General features: G+C 37.9%; 1 protein-coding gene across 7 annotated transcripts in view; it reads right to left on the reverse strand.

Annotated features, from left to right (window-relative positions):
- POLQ (DNA polymerase theta) overlaps positions 1-15,932 on the reverse strand; it is a 143,972-nt gene that overhangs the window by 97,352 nt on the left and 30,688 nt on the right. The window contains exons 2-6 of one of the 7 annotated variants that reach the window (XM_065943523.1): positions 7,515-7,962; positions 6,848-7,027; positions 4,550-4,680; positions 2,920-3,076; positions 1,385-1,493 (exon numbers count right to left, since the gene is read on the reverse strand). In XM_065943523.1, the coding sequence (XP_065799595.1) occupies positions 1,385-1,493; positions 2,920-3,076; positions 4,550-4,680; positions 6,848-7,027; positions 7,515-7,695 (758 nt within the window). In that variant the 5' untranslated portion in view covers positions 7,696-7,962. Of the gene's footprint in view, positions 1-1,384; positions 1,494-2,919; positions 3,077-3,592; positions 3,895-4,549; positions 4,681-6,847; positions 7,028-7,514; positions 7,963-15,932 lie in introns of those variants that run through there. The other 6 variants (XM_065943522.1, XM_065943524.1, XM_065943527.1 and 3 more) reach the window with 6 other exon arrangements.

Raw genomic sequence — 15,932 nt, forward strand, 5'->3', positions numbered from 1 at the left:
GCCCAATGTTACAAAACAAACCCAACACAAAGATACATCAGTGATAGTTCACAATACTCAGGAAGAAAAGGAAGTCTTAAAACCTCTCAGAAAAAAGTTTTAAAATTTATACAAAGAATGAAGGATAAGCATGGTACTGGATTTCTCAGTAGTAATGAGAAAAATAAAGTACTATCTTAAAAACTCTAAAAGTATTTAGATTTTGTTAGCATTAGAATAGTATTTAGATTTAGATTTTCTTGACTTTTGTACCTGGAAAATCTATGAAATAATTGTAAGGCATTTTCAGAGATGCTAATTTTTGAAAAATTTATACCCATTATAGCCTATATGCTTAAATAAAGTAGAACTTCCTGGAAGATATCCCCACTGAAACTGGAAAGTAAATCAAGAAAAATACATGTGATCACAAAAAAGGGGGCTCTGATGCAAGCAAACAGCAATGGGAATGAATGATACTAATAAAAAGAGATTTTAAGATAACAGCTGCCAGCATAGACAGACTAAGTTGGAACAACCCAAGAGACTTGAGGAGAAACTTCAAGAAAATGAATTTAGCAGAACAGCAAATGTGTTGAAACATACTGGATGGAAATTTACAGAAGTGGGAAGAAGCTGGAGATAAATCAGTGATAAGTTCATAGAAAATCAAGCCATCAAAGAAAAGACATTTATTAATTTCAGAGAAAACAAAAAGTCATTTACAAACTAAAAATAATTATACCACATGGCTCGTTGATATTGGCCCTTATACATCATAATAGGGTAACACTGAGTACTGATTTAAGCAAAATTAGGACATAAACATATCTGGAGAATGGAATATAATCAGAGGATAAAGAAAAACTAAGGAGGGTAGAGGAGGAAATTGGGTAGAGTGAGTAAAGAATATAAAAAAGAGCTAGATTTTTATTTTCCATAATAAAGTCAATATATAATGTGTAAAACTAAAACCTTAAGTAACTGTATTTAGAGATATCACTGTAAGTCAAATTTTTTAAAAGCTGTAAGACTTGAAAATAGTTACCTTTGGAAAGTAGGGGACAAAGAAATGCTATTTTTTGTAATTAGCATTGACTACTTACATGTGTGTATAGTTAACAAATACAAAAACTGGATTTTTAAAATTCTATCATAAATGTGGTGAGCAAAAATTTAAGAATGTTTTCATTCTAGAAAATATTCAAATTATTCTGCCAAAATAATCTAAAATCACTCCTAGACTTAAGTACTTCTTTTGGAAAAAAAATAAACTGCTGTACATGAGTTTGTTCTAAATAAGTATTACCCTCCTTTAATGTATTTAACAACTATTTATTAAACACTTTTGCACTTCCTCAACATTGCTTGGAATCTCAAGAACTTAACTATTTCAGATACTTACCAAGATGCTGATTTCTGAGTAATATAGCAAATCTTGGTCAGCAAAAGCTCCAGCAGATACCCTCGGTGAGAGTCTCCCAGCATATGTAATTCATCCACAACCACCATTCCTAAAGAGATTTTCCAGAAACTAGGTTTTATAGAATCTCACAATTCTAAGAATTTTGAAGGACTGAGTGTGATAATCTTGTACTATAAATAATGTTATTACAGTACATTGCAGGTAATACAAATTTCAGATGCTTGTTAGCTGGCAACCTTGTAAAATACATGCACAAAGAAAATCAAAGACATCCTTAAAAATTGTTCAGTGGATTGACTTTTCTACAGGGAAAACAACCAGGGCAACCATGCTGATGTTAGCAAGTGCACAGGAAAACAGAATCAGATCAAGAAGCAATAAATGATTTTAAGGGGGTGTTTTTGTTTGAGTTCTATGGTAGACTAGTGACTCACCCTACTATAAAACATAAATATAATAATTCTCTTCTCCTCTACTTGGAGAAACTAATCTATGTACTTGGAATAATGCTCAAGAATTACCAAAAATCTAGTTATCAACCAATGCCTCATTTGGTTAAACATTTTAATTTACATGTGCACTGGTGTCCTCTGACCCAGCCCAAATCCCCCTACGAAAATACAGATCTTTCAAACTATTTCCTAATGACACATGATGTTCTTCTTCCTCAAAAGTAAGCTATTTCAAAATCATATTGTATGATAAGTTATTTCAGAATTCATTCATTCATCCAAAAAATATTTATTCTATCTAGTGTGCCAGGCACTGTGCTAAGTTTACTGGATATAACACTTAACCTGATACAACACAATCTGACAATTCTGATACAAACTGATGAATGTGATTCCTCTCTCTAAGCCTGATAGAGCAAAGCCCATGTCTAATTAATTTTGTATTTCACTCCCCACCTCTATCCTACCCTAATTTTACCATTTAAGTTCACCAAGATAACATGAATAACTAACTGATATTCTTGCAATTTCTACTGCTGTTAAAGCCATTCTCTTCCTATTGCTACCTCTACATGGTGAGCTTTCCCATGTGGTTAAAAAAAAAAAAAAGGATTAAGACAGAACAGTCCCAAGCTCAAATACAGTGCTAATTTCTATAGCTCCCTTGCCTGCTAAATGGTAGTCTCTGGGTTCAGGCCTGATCTAGATATCCTAGTACCAGAATATGATAATGAATACATATACACTAATTGCAGAGATGGAAGATTATTCCCTTCTATTCCTGGTAAACTTTATCAGGAAAGAAGCAACGAGAAATGTCTTGAGGACTCAAAGATAATCTTTATGTTTTGTAAAGTGCAAAAATACAAGTAAGTAGAATAACATCAGCAGGATGCAAAACTTAAAATTTTTAACAGAGTTCCTAACATTATAGATGTCACTTCTTACCTCCAGAAGATGACATACATTAGAATAAAACATAAAATATACAAAAATCATAATAGCTCCACTCCATTCTATCAAAAATAGAGAAAGTATACACTTATTTCCTTATTTACTTACCTAAAAGATCCATCTTATTTTCCTCTATGAGGCGATTGATCAGACCATTGGCTCTCTCAATTGTGCAGACAGCAATATCCAAAGAAGAGAAATGCCTTGTTGGAGAGGTACTGCCCATATAACCATCTACTTTTATTCCTACTTCCTGAAATAGACTCTGATTTGAGTAAAACGGAAAAATAAGAGTTGAAAATTTATAGATATTGAATTGGTTCTTTCCCCAGGCATAGATATAAATATCAAAAGACATTTATCAGACAACTGTTGCTTATTCCTGGTCAAGGCACATTGGTTCTTTTTAGAATCAAACACTAAAAATAAGATTTAGAATTGACAAAACTCAGGAGAGATTTTCTATTAAAGCAGAGTTGAATAAAATGGTATACTTAATGAGTTCTATGAGCTCCTTATAGAAGAAAGAGCCTTACAGAAGAAAACAAAAATTACCTTAAGCACTAACATTTTTTATCTAATCAACAAGCAAGAAACTAGTTCTTTAACACTAATGTAATAATATGTTCAGAAACAAATTTATACTTCATGAGGAAAATATTTTCATTATCTCTCTAAAAACTAGCTTTTTTATATAACAAAAGAAAGGATTTCAAAACTCAAATGCAGTGGGTGGTTTTTTGTTTTGTTTTGTTTTTAGTTTAACTTTTAACTAACATACCTTCTCAATAAAAAGGATCCTTACATCATTTTCCTACTTTGGTCTAAGTTGAAAAGATGTTACCATGTAGAACCAGCTTTGTTGGCTATTTGGTCTCTGAAATAACGTTAAAAAAATTTACAGAACCATTGAATTTTAGAGCTAGTCATTCAGTAAAATGTTTCTGAGTATTTATTGAGTTAACCCACAGTTTCATTTTACCAATGAAAAATTGAATCCAGCAGATTACAACGTGTCTGGCCTGAAGACACAGTTAGTGGCAAAACTGGGACTAGAACTCAGATTTTTTGGATTACCAGTACAATAATCTTGCCATTCCAAAAGCACATTTTTTCACTGCAGATATCAGAATAAACTTTATTCTATTTAATGAAGTATTATACTTGTAAAATGCCTTAAAGACCATGTACACAAATGTATACTGCTACCATTCATTTTTGCAGAATAGCAGAACAGCACACACAACTGGAGCTGTACATACGCATCAGTGGATGTTGTTCTTCATCCTCTAATGTTCCCAAATGTTCCCAATTAGGTAGGGATATGCTTCCTCAAACATACTTCCTTTTCATGCTTCAGCTTAGTCCTACTCTTCACTTAAGATGTTAATTCTTAATCTGCACATCTATATGCCAATTAAAGCACTCTATTTTCTAAGGAACATTTGTAAGTTTTTATATAGTTTTCACCAATTACTCTTGATTTAACTGTCCTTTCTTTTTTATGCAGTAATTTTAAAGTTTCCTCTCATAAATGGTCAACTTTTAAAGCTACATTGGTGGTGTTTAGTTGCTAAGTCATGTACCACTCTCTTGTAACCCCATGGATTGAGATGTAATAAAAGAAATTTTATTTTCCAATTGCTTTTATAATTCTATTTCAAATGAATAAAGCCAAAGCTGCCAATAATAGGCCTTTAACAATTTCAAACTTCATTAAAAAAAAAAAAAAAATTACCTGGAGATAGTATTTCTTCTCTTTAGCCACAGAGACAAAGGGCAGAATAAAAAGAGCTTTCTTCCGCATTTCCAATACCCGTTTCAAAATAAGTAGCTCAGCAACCAGAGTCTTCCCAGCACTTGTAGGAGCTAAAAGATGTTATTCCACAAGATCATCACAAAAATAAGTAATATTTGATACAGCGCATTAATAAATGCTTTAAATCATACCCAGTGACTAAATAGCCCAAGGTTAACTGGACAACAACAACAAACTATCATTAGGGCTTCCCTGGTGGCTCAGTGGTAAAGGACCTGCCTGCCAATGCAGGAGATGTGGGTTTGATCCCTGGGTTGGGAAGATCCCCTGGAGGAGGGAATGGCAACCCACTCCAATATTTCACCTGGGAAATCCCATGGAGAGAGGAGACTGGAGGACTAGTCCATGGGGTCGCAAGAGTAGAACACAACTTTAGCAACTAAACCGCCACCACCTATCATTTGAAACCTTTATAACTCTGAAATGCCTAACTTTAAACCAGCTTTCTAAATACTCTCCCAGTGAAAATAGAGACAAAGAAATCTTTATATTAGCAATAAATGATGAATATTACTGAGTACCTAGCTTATACCTAAAGATCTTTTCCTTTAAGTACTGAATAGTTAAAAACCCTGCTGTGAATAAATAAACACTTTAAATACATTGTGATAGAAGCTATGATAGATGTTGAAGGAGAAGAACTATAAGGATTTATGGAAAGGAAACAGAACTTCAAAGGAGCAAAAAAGGGAAAAAGAAAGAAATCTCAAGAAGAAAAAACAGCATGTGTAAAGGTCTAAAGGAAAGTCAGGTATATTCAGAAAATGGCAGTTGAATGTCTGAAACAAAAAGTACAAGTAAGTAGGCAGGTTTAGTCAGTCAGGCATGTCTGACTCTTGCGACCCCATGGACTGGAGCCCTGCCAGGGTCCTCTGTCCATGGGATTTCCGAGGCAAGAATACTGGAGTAGGTTGCCACAAGTAGGAGAGCAAAAGAGACATCAAAGTGCCACAAGAAAAAAGTTTTATAATCCTACCACGTAAGAAATTTATCCTGAAAGCAATGGAGAGTGATTAGTGAGTTAGGTGAACGTGAAAAGGAGTGACAAATTCATAATTGTACTTTACAGAGCTCACTTTGGCTGCAGAAGCAAAGGAAGAGCAGAAAGAAAAGATTAACTAGTTACAAAGCTATTGCATAAACTAGAAGGTGATAGTAAACTAGGTAATGCACCCAAGAACAAACAATATTGGTCAGAATCAAGATATCTGAGGTAACAGACACTGGACCTGGTGATAAATTTATGCGAGTTGGTGACCACAGTTATGAATGACACCTAAGTATTTAAGCAATTGAAATTGTCAGGGCATTCTACAACTACCACTAACTGCCACCAGCAGTTAAGAGTACTTCCTATGTGCCAAAACTTTTCTAAGTCCACAACCAGGCACTCATGCTTTCGCTACGCACTCTCACTCCCTCTCTTTCTCCTCCTCCTCTCTCTCAAGTAATCTACAAGGTTACACAGCCAGTAAACAGCCTGAAGTTGTATCTTGTTCAGTCACCAAGTCGTGTCACACTCTTCGGGATCCCATGAACTGCAACACACCAGACTTCCCTGTCCTTCACTATCTCCTGGAGTTTATTCAAACTCATCATATCCATTGAGAATTTATATCTATTGATAGTAAATTTCCTAGCTATTTTTGTCAGCCATAACGAAAAATCTGGATAACTCACAACTTCAGAGAAAACTGATACAAACCAAGTACATCTTACCAAGTGATTAGATTCTAAAGTCAGTATTCTAAAGACAGATGGTTAAAAGTTTTATAAGTCAAAATTACTCTTGAAAGCCCATGTAACCTTTCATAAAGTATATTATTACATAGGGTTTTATGTATATACTCCAATATGAGCAGGTCAACTTATAAACAGATATGTATTGTAAAATGTTCACACACTGAAAGGCAACTGACATCAACTGTGGGAAGAACACATTTACATCTCATACTGCATGCTCACACTGGGATGAGTGTATGTTGAGAGGAAAGGCAAGCAGATAACTCTTTAAACTGCAGGGGTTTTGCCTTTCCCCACCCCACCGTATAATGGGGTTTTCATAACTTAGGTATGCAAATGATGAAACTCTGCTTTTCATATATTTTAAGACTTTCTCTACTTATAAATTTCATCTGCCTTACTTCAGTAGAGCATTTTTTACATTCATAATGTCTTAAAAATGGTACAGAAATTAATTTGCACAAACTTGAATACCTGAATACACTAAATTCTTTCCTTCCAGGACTTGTCCAAGCAAAAGGCACTCTGCCTGCCATTCAAACATCTTTTTTACACCAAAACTGTGATATCTCTCCAGAACCGCTGTAGGAAGTCCCCAATTTGCCAACAGCAGCTTGTCTATTTGATCATCAGGTAACGTCTGCTTGCAGTCCCCTTTTGCGGAAAACAACAAAAAACAAACAAACAAACAAAAAACAAGAAAAAAAAAAGGGAAGGACGTAGTTAGTTTTAACGTAAGACTTCAGTAATTAGCCTTCCACTGATTTTTGGAATTCCTTACGTGTTATATATAGCCTGCCATAAAGCACATCCAATATAAGTATCTGTAAGGAGTAGGGGCACTATTAGGCGTGAATCCCTTACAGGTGATGAGATTTGGCCAACTAGTAAGTTGTTTCTCTAAATAAATGTCGAAAGAATAAAAACCCAGAAACCACTTGAAGACTAATACCAGGTCTCTGAACACGGACTAACAGCTCTTCCCTGTCAACAGAAAGTGACATGCCGCTCAGGGCCGGGGTCACAAACTGAGAAAGGGAGTAGGAGCCGAGCGGGCCCTGCAAACGAGCGAGCTCCGCGCCAAAAGGACACCTCGCGACTAGTAGCCCGGCTGAGCTGCCCACGGAGTGCCTCGGAGTACCTGTAGCTCCGGCCGGCCGCCGCCCGAGAGCCTTCAAGCTGCGTCCCAGGCCCGGAGGTGGACTCAGCACCGGCCCGGAAAGGAGCAAGGGGCTGTCACTGCCGTCAACGCCGCTTCCCGAAGAGGAGTCTAAGCCTGATGCTGAACGTCGCTGTTTCCCACTCCAGCGCGTTATATTCATCGCAAAATCTTCTCCACCATTCAAGGAAACGCAGAGTCCCAGCGTCCTCCGGCTCGGGAAAAACTGACCCTGGCGCCAAATGCGGCCGCCATCTTCCCGCCACGGTTTTAAAACGCACGCCTCCCAGCCCGCCCCGGGACCATAGAGTTTCCAGTGGCGAGAGTAACCCGAGGACCATAAAGTCTTGGGGAAGGAGCGGCTCTCGCTAGATTTAGACCTCCTGCGTCTCTCTTGTTGATGGTCCGTGTAATAGAAACAGAGTTGGACCTAGATTAAACCGGGGAAAAAACAGGCTCAGTATATATAATCTCCAACTATAATCATACTGGCTTAAAATTTTTACTTTTCTTTTTGTCCATTTCTAGTTTAAATAGCAAGGTTACGCTAACTTCATAAAATGAACTGCCCATAATAGGATAGAGACGTAGTTCTACTTAACATGTTGGTATTTTAAAAATAATTATTACAGGTTGTATGTGCGAAGAGCTGACTCATTGGAAAACACCCTGATGCAGGAGAAGGAGTCAACAAAAGATGAGATGATTAGATGGCATCATCGACTAATTTGAGCAAACTCCGGGGGATAGTGAAGGACAGGGAAGCCTGGCATGCTGTAGTTCATGGGGTGGCAAGGAGTGGGATACGATTTAGCCATTGAACAACAATATGTGCAAAACATTATACCAGTAAATTTTAGGATTTAGAATGGAGTGCAATTTACTCTCTCCTGGTGTATGATTGTAGGGCAGAGGCTATTTCTGTACACAATTTCTACTTTAGTCATTATACACTGTAAGGAATATATGATGGCGAGTTCGGTACTGCCACGGATAGGCTTCTTAGATAGTAGAACGCTGCATGGAAGGGGCTCTGGATGTGCCAGAGTGATCATTCGGAACCAAAAGCTTATTAGTGGATCGATGCTTTACCTTTTGGTAAGGTAGAATCAAGCAAGCTCTGGACTTAAGCTGATACCTGCTATTCACCTAATTGCACAATTCGTTTCACCAAGCAAATCTAGTTAGGCCTGCCCTGAAGAGACGATGCTTTCCTATAGCTCTAAAAATCCCAAAGGGACCAGTCAAACAACAGCAAAGCCTCTAATACAAGCCTGGGAAATAGGAGAATCAGTTCTATGAAACCTATCTTGTTAAAAAAAATTTTTTTAGACAATATTCTAAAATTCCACACGATGGAGTCATTACTCCATGAAGGAAACATTTTTCTTAGTTACCTTTTATGCTTTCATTCATTTATTCAACTAGTTATTGAGCATCTACTATTGAGTCTACTGTGCTAGGCACTGGGTATATACAGGAAAATGGCAATAAATGGTTCCTGCTCTCAAAGAGAGAGAGACTAAAGGAGACAGATATTAAACTAATAGATTGCCAGTCCAGGTTGGATGCATGAGACAAGTGCTCAGGGCTGGTGCACTGGGATGACCCAGAGGGATGGGATGGGGAGGGAGGTGGGAGGGGGGTTCAGGATGGGGAACACATGTAAATCCATGGCTGATTCATGTCCATGTATGGCAAAAACCACTACAATATTGTAAAGTAATTAGCCTCCAACTAATAAAAATAATTGGGAAGAAAAAAAATAAACTAATTGAAAAATTAATTGATAATTTTAAATTGTACTAACACTCAGGAGGAAAAATAAAGAGTACTATCAAATAAAAGGGATCCTAATTTAGATGTTAATTCTGCTGTGAAGGATTGAAAGTGGGAGGAGAAGGGGACAACAGAGGATGAGATGGTTGGATGGCATCACCGGCTCGATGGACATGAGTTTGAATAAGCTCCAGGAGTTGGTGATGGACAGGGAAGCCTGGTGTACTGCAGTCCATGGGGTCACAAAATGTTGGACACAACTGAGCGACTGAACTGAACTGAATTTAGATGTAGTCATGGAAGATCTTTCTGAGATGCAGTGTGGCATAGGGGTCCAGAGTGTAACTCTGAAGCCAGTCAGTCTGTGTTTGAAGACTTAGTAGCTGTGTGATCCTTGCTTAACTCCTTAAGCTTCCTTTTCCTCATCTATATGATGAAGATGGGGCTTCCCTGGTGGTTCAGAAGGTAAAGCATCTGCCTGCAATGTGGGAAACCCAGGTTTGATCCCTGGGTCAGGAAGATCCCCTAGAGAAGGGAATAGCAACCCATTCAGTACTCTTGCCTGGAAAATCCCATGAACAGAGGAACCTGGTAGGTTACAGTCTATGGGGTCACAAAGTGTCGGACACGACTGAGAGACTTCTTTTTTCACTTTCTTTCTTTATGATGGAGATAATGAGAATAACAACTATTAATATTTGGTTATTATGAGCACTAAGTTAATAGGTCTTATGGCAGAAAGTAAAGATTAACTAAAAAGCTTCTTGATGAAAGTGAAAGAGGAGAGTGAAAAAGTGGCTTAAAGCTCAACATTCAGAAAACTAAGATCATGGCATCTGATCCCATCACTTCATGGGAAATAGATGGAAATAGATGGGGAGACAGTGGAAACAGTGTCAGACTTTATTTGGGGGGGGCTCCAAATTCACTCCAGATGGTTATTGCAGCCATGAAATTAAAAGACGCTTACTCCTTGGAAGGAAAGTTGTGACCAACCTAGGTAGCATATTAAAAAGCAGACATTACTTTGCCAACAAAGGTCCATCTGGTCAAGGCTATGGTTTTTCCAGTGGTCATGTATGGATGTGAGAGTTGGACTGGGAGGAAACCTGAGCGCCAAAAAATTGACGCTTTTGAACTGTGGTGTTGGAGAAGACTCTTGAGAGTCCCTTGGACTGCGAGGAGATCCAACCAGTCCATCCTAAAGGAGATCAGTCCTGGGTGTTCATTGGAAGGACTGATACTGAAGCTGAAACTCCAATACTTTGGCCACCTCATGCGAAGAACTGACTCATTGGAAAAGACCCTGATGCTGGGAGGGATTGGGGGCAGGAGGAGAAGGGGAAGACAGAGGATGAGATGGTTGAATGGCATCACCAACTCAATGGACATGGGTTTGAGTAAACTCCGGGAGTTGGTGATGGACTGGGAGGCCTGGCGTGCTGCGATTCATGGGGTCGCAAAGAGTCGGACACGACTGAGCGAATGAGCTGAACTGAACTGAAGTTAATAGGTGTAAAGTGCTTAGAACAGTCCTCACCACATACAAGTACTGTTCAAAGAAAATGTTATATAAATGTTCTAATATTGCTCCTAATATAAATCCAGCACCTTGATGTAAAAAGAATAAACAAAAGAAATCTGCCATAAAGTTATTCTATTCTTATTAGGTGAACTATGATCAACTGAGAAGAATAACTTGGAAGAAATTAAAAAGCATGATTTGTGTCATCTTTCTGAAAAGTCTAGAGAATATTTTAAAGTTTATAGTTTATTTCAAACATTCAACATAAATTTCTAATTTAAAAAACTCTTAGAAAATTCAAAACAGAGGGGACATATGTACACCTATGGTTAATTCATGTTGTATGACAGAAATCAAACCAGTATTGTAAAGCAATCATTAATCAATTAAAAGTAAATACTTTTAAAGCTCTTAGAAAGTAGAAAAGAGAAGTTTACTTCTCAAAATGTTAAATATTTTGTGTGCTGTTACCATAATAATTAATGCTAATTAATACACCTGAAGTTTTTCCCCCCTGTCTTTTAACTGTGTCTGAGCTTGGATTCCTTGAATTTTATCTGTAGTAAATCTTCAAGGTCTGCATTAAAGCACTTGAAAAGTTTTTTGCATGTATTTCTGCCAGATACTTAGGAGACATATCAATTACGGCCCATTTTAAATATAGAGAAGGACATTGCAGTCCATATCAAGAAGGAGTTTGACAAGAAGTACAACCCCAGCTGGCACCACGTGGTGGAAGTCATGTGCCACATGAAACCAAACACTTCATCTACTTCTACCTGAGCCAAGTGGCCGTTCTCCTGTTCAAATCTGGTTTAAAAATTGGACTGTGCCATACATCCAGTGATCCATCCAAAAACAAGAACTGCGGCCTAAATTCCAAATACCAGAGAGGAAAGTCTTCAACCTTGCCTAAGTGAAGACCTTGATCTTTGAACCTTTATTATGTTTTGACTTTCATGGTAGCTCAGATGGTAAAGCACCTGCCTATAATGCTGGAAACCCAGGTTCGAGCCCTGGGTTGGGAAGATCCCCTGGAGAAGGAAATGGCAATCCACTCCAGTATTATTGCCTGGAAAATCCCATGGACTGAGGAGCCTGGTAGGCTACAGTCCATGGGGTCGCAAAGAGTCAGACATGACTGAGTGACTTCACTTTCACTATGTTTTGTACAGGGCAGGAGACAATGGTTTAATCCCCTGGGTAGGGAAGATCCCTTGAAGATTCCATGGACAGAGGAGCCTAGTGGGCTACAGTCCAAAAGTTCACAAAGAGTAGGACATAAATGATCAACTAAGCACTAGCACTAGCGTAATGTTTGACATCCAGAGCCAAATTTACACAGCTTCCACACTCACCATCTCAGTCTTCAGGACAGATATATCTCAGCTCTCCTTTCTGAAGGGGCTATCCTTTTGGGGGTTTGGCTCTACATGGGGGGTTTTAGATATTACCCCAGGACCTGCTAGGAACCCCAGATTCCTATCTCCCAGAACACATAATCTGTTGAAATCCACACTCCAGACCACCAGGGATCAGCAGACATCACTATGGAAAGTTTTGATTCTAATGCTTCACTTACTTCTCTACTTAGTTCTATGATTATTTGTTATTTCTGTCGATAAGGAATTCTCTGATTTTACCAGTTTAGTCTCTAATTTTAAAAGACGTTTTTTATATTTTATAAAAATATCCAGAATTTTAAGGAAACTATGCTGTCCTACAGTGGTTTGGACTGATACTGCTAAACACAGAAATAAGGTAAACTTGATAACAACTGGTATATTTTTAAAGATGTCATCTGATTATTTTAATAAGTTTGCACAAATAATGATGAGTAATTTATCTATTGAAATTGCCAAGGTTATATGAAAAATAATGAAATTTACACAAACTGGTGAATTAACTAAAACATAATCTTCTAGACTGAATAAATTCTGTGCTTCTCAGGGATGTAGCATACAACATAATAAATCTAATGAATATCACTGTATATTATATCCAAAAGCTGTTAAATGAGTAAATCTTAAGAGTTCTGCTTACAAGAAACTAAAACTTTTTCTATTTCTTTAAGTTTGCATTTACGTGAGATGATTGATGTTAAGTAAACTTATTGTGATAATCTTTTCATGGTGTTGTTGTTCAGTCACTAAGTCTGATTCTTTGTGACCTCTTGGACTGTAGCATACCAGGCTTCCCTGTGCTTTACTATCTCCCAGAGTTTGTTCAAACTCAAGTTCATTGAGTTGGTGATGCTATCTAACCATCTTGTCCTCTGTCCTCCCCTTCTCCTCCCATCCTCAATCTTTCCCAGTATCAGGATCTTTTCCAGTGAATTGGCTTTTCTCATCAGGTGCCCAAGGTATTGGAACTTCTGCTTCTGCTGCTCCTAAGTCGCTTTAGTCTTGTCTGACTCTGTGCGACCCCATAGATGGCAGCCTACCAGGCTCTGCCATCCCTGGGATTCTCCAGGCAAGAACACTGAGTGGGACTTAGGACTTAATTCCCTGCTTTCCTTCTTACCCTTCCATTTCTCTAAATTTGTTTCTGTAATGTCAAAGAAAAGAGAGCTAGTCTCAACTCACTTCAGTTCTCTGAGATTCAGTGGTATAATCAGCAAAGTGGGGATAATCTCATATATTAGCAGAGGGGTTCCATAAAAATATGCACATATACACACTGGCACAGGGTTTAAAACCTAATGAGAAGCAATCAATGGGAGCAAGTTTTTGGTTTTTTTATCTATAATTCAATTGTCCCAGGATCTTGTGTGTTACCTATCTTCCACCTCTATTTTATGTTTCAGGTTTTTAAAATTATATATTACTTTCTCTGTCCAAATGCTATTCCTAGCACAGCCAAGAATTGCCAACCCTCCATTGTTTCCTCAAGCCCCTTCATCTTGTCTCACTCCTCTGCTCTTGGTCTGTCTCAGTTCAGAGTGCATCTCACTACTTTCTACTACCATCTTTGTGTCTCTCCTTCACCTTTCTCGGCCACCTTTCTTGTGGTTCCTTTTGCATCAGACTCTCTGCCTCTGTCCTGGTCTCCTATGGAAAAATGCTCAGATCTTCTTAGGCAAGAGCACACTCTCAGACCAGGTATGAATTAGAAATTGGAGAGAGGATTGAGCAGCACATGCAGTGAAATAATGAAAGTCTCTCTTGTGGAGTATCTTGACACACAGGCAGCCTGGAAGACTTGGAAAGAGAGGGAGACTGAGAGCTATTTTTATTAATTTCTAGAAAAGTATAAGTTTTTTAAACGACTCAAAATATATAAAACAAAAATAGGATTAAAAGGAGAAAGAAAAACATCTACCAACATAATAGAGCTTAATACAACTAAGAAACTGATAGACCAAGCAGGCAAAATAATTATGATATAAAATTTTGAGTAATACAGTGAGTGAATAAGTCGTATATGTGTAGCTTTTATATGTAATTCTGTACCCAAATAACAAAACACTCTCATTTCAAACATGCATGTAACAATGTAATATTTATAAAAATTAACTATAAATTAAGTCAAAGAGGAAGGTCAACAAACACCAAAGTAAATATATACTGATCTCATTCTCTGGCTGCAATGCAAGAAACGGAGAAATAAAAAAAAAAATTTCCCCTTCCAAAAAATTCGTATATTTTAATTTTTCTTTAATTCAAAGAAATAAAAATTTTAAAAGGGAATTCCCTGGTGATCCAGTGGTTAGGACTTAGTGTTTCCACTGCAGGAGTCAGGGGTTCATTCCCTGGTTAGGGAACTAAGATCCCGCAAGCCACTCAGCTGTGAAAAACACACACACATATACAATTGAAGAACTAGGAAAAAACATGCATCAATTTATTGGATCATAGAAGCCTTTGATTGTGTAGATCACAACAAACTGGAAAATTCTTCAACAGTTGGGAATACCAGACCACCTTCCCTGCCTCCTGAGAAACCTGTCTGCAGGTCAAGAAGCAACAGTTAGAACCGGACATGGAAGAATGACTGGTTCAAAATTGAGAGAAGAGTATGTCAAGGCTGTATATTGTCACCTTGCTTATTTAACTTACATGCAGAGTACATCTTATAAAATGCCAGGCAGGATGAGGCCAAGCTGGAATCAAGATTGCTGGGAGAAATATCAATAACCTCAGATACACAGATGACACCACCCTTATGGCAGAAGGCAAAGAGGAACTAAAGAGTCTTTTGATGAGTGTGAGAGTGGAGAGTGAAAAAGCTGGCTTAAAACTCAGCATTCAGAAAACTAAAATCATGGCATACAGTCCCATCACTTCATGGCAAATAGGTGGAGAGAAAATGGACACAGTGACAGACTTTATTTTGGGGGGCTCAAAAGTTATTGTGGATGGTGGCTGCAGCCATGAAATTAAAAGACACTTGCTCCTTGAAAGAAAAGCTGTATCAAAGCTAGACAGTGTATTAAAAAGCAGAGACATCAGTTTGCTGATAAAGGTCTTTACAGTCAAAACTATGATTTTTCCAGTAATCATGTATGTGAGAGCTGGACCACAAAGAAGGCTAAGCGCTGAAGAATTGCTACTTTCAAACTGTGGTGCTAAAGAAGACTCTTGAGAATCACTTGGACTGCAAGGAAATCAAACCAGTCAATCCTAAAGGAAATTAACCCTTAATATTCTTTGGAAGGATTGATGCTGAAGCTGAAGCTCCAATACTTTGGCCACCTAATGCAAAGAGCAGATTCATTGGGAAAGACCTTGATGCTGGGAAAGATTGAAGGCAAAAGGAGAAGCGGGCAGCAGAGAATGAGATGGCTAGATGACATCACCAACTCAATAGGCCTGAATGTGAGCAAACTCTGGGAGATTGTGGAGGACAGGGGAGCCTGGTGTAGTGCAGTCAATGGAGTTTGCACAGTCAGACAGGATTTAAAGATTGAACAACAACAATTTATGTTAAAAGATGACGTGAGTCTTACATGAAAAAGATAAAAAGAGAAAAGAAGAAAAATGTACAGGAGCAAAAGCAGAATGAAGGAAATGAATTATAAGACTGTTGCGCTTCTCCATTAAATAAATATTGGTGCCTTTTTAGTAACAGTGGAAATGGTGAAAATGATCAGATTG

Source organism: Muntiacus reevesi, chromosome 8, assembly GCF_963930625.1.
Source record: "Muntiacus reevesi chromosome 8, mMunRee1.1, whole genome shotgun sequence".
NCBI classification, from domain to species: Eukaryota; Metazoa; Chordata; class Mammalia; order Artiodactyla; family Cervidae; genus Muntiacus; species Muntiacus reevesi.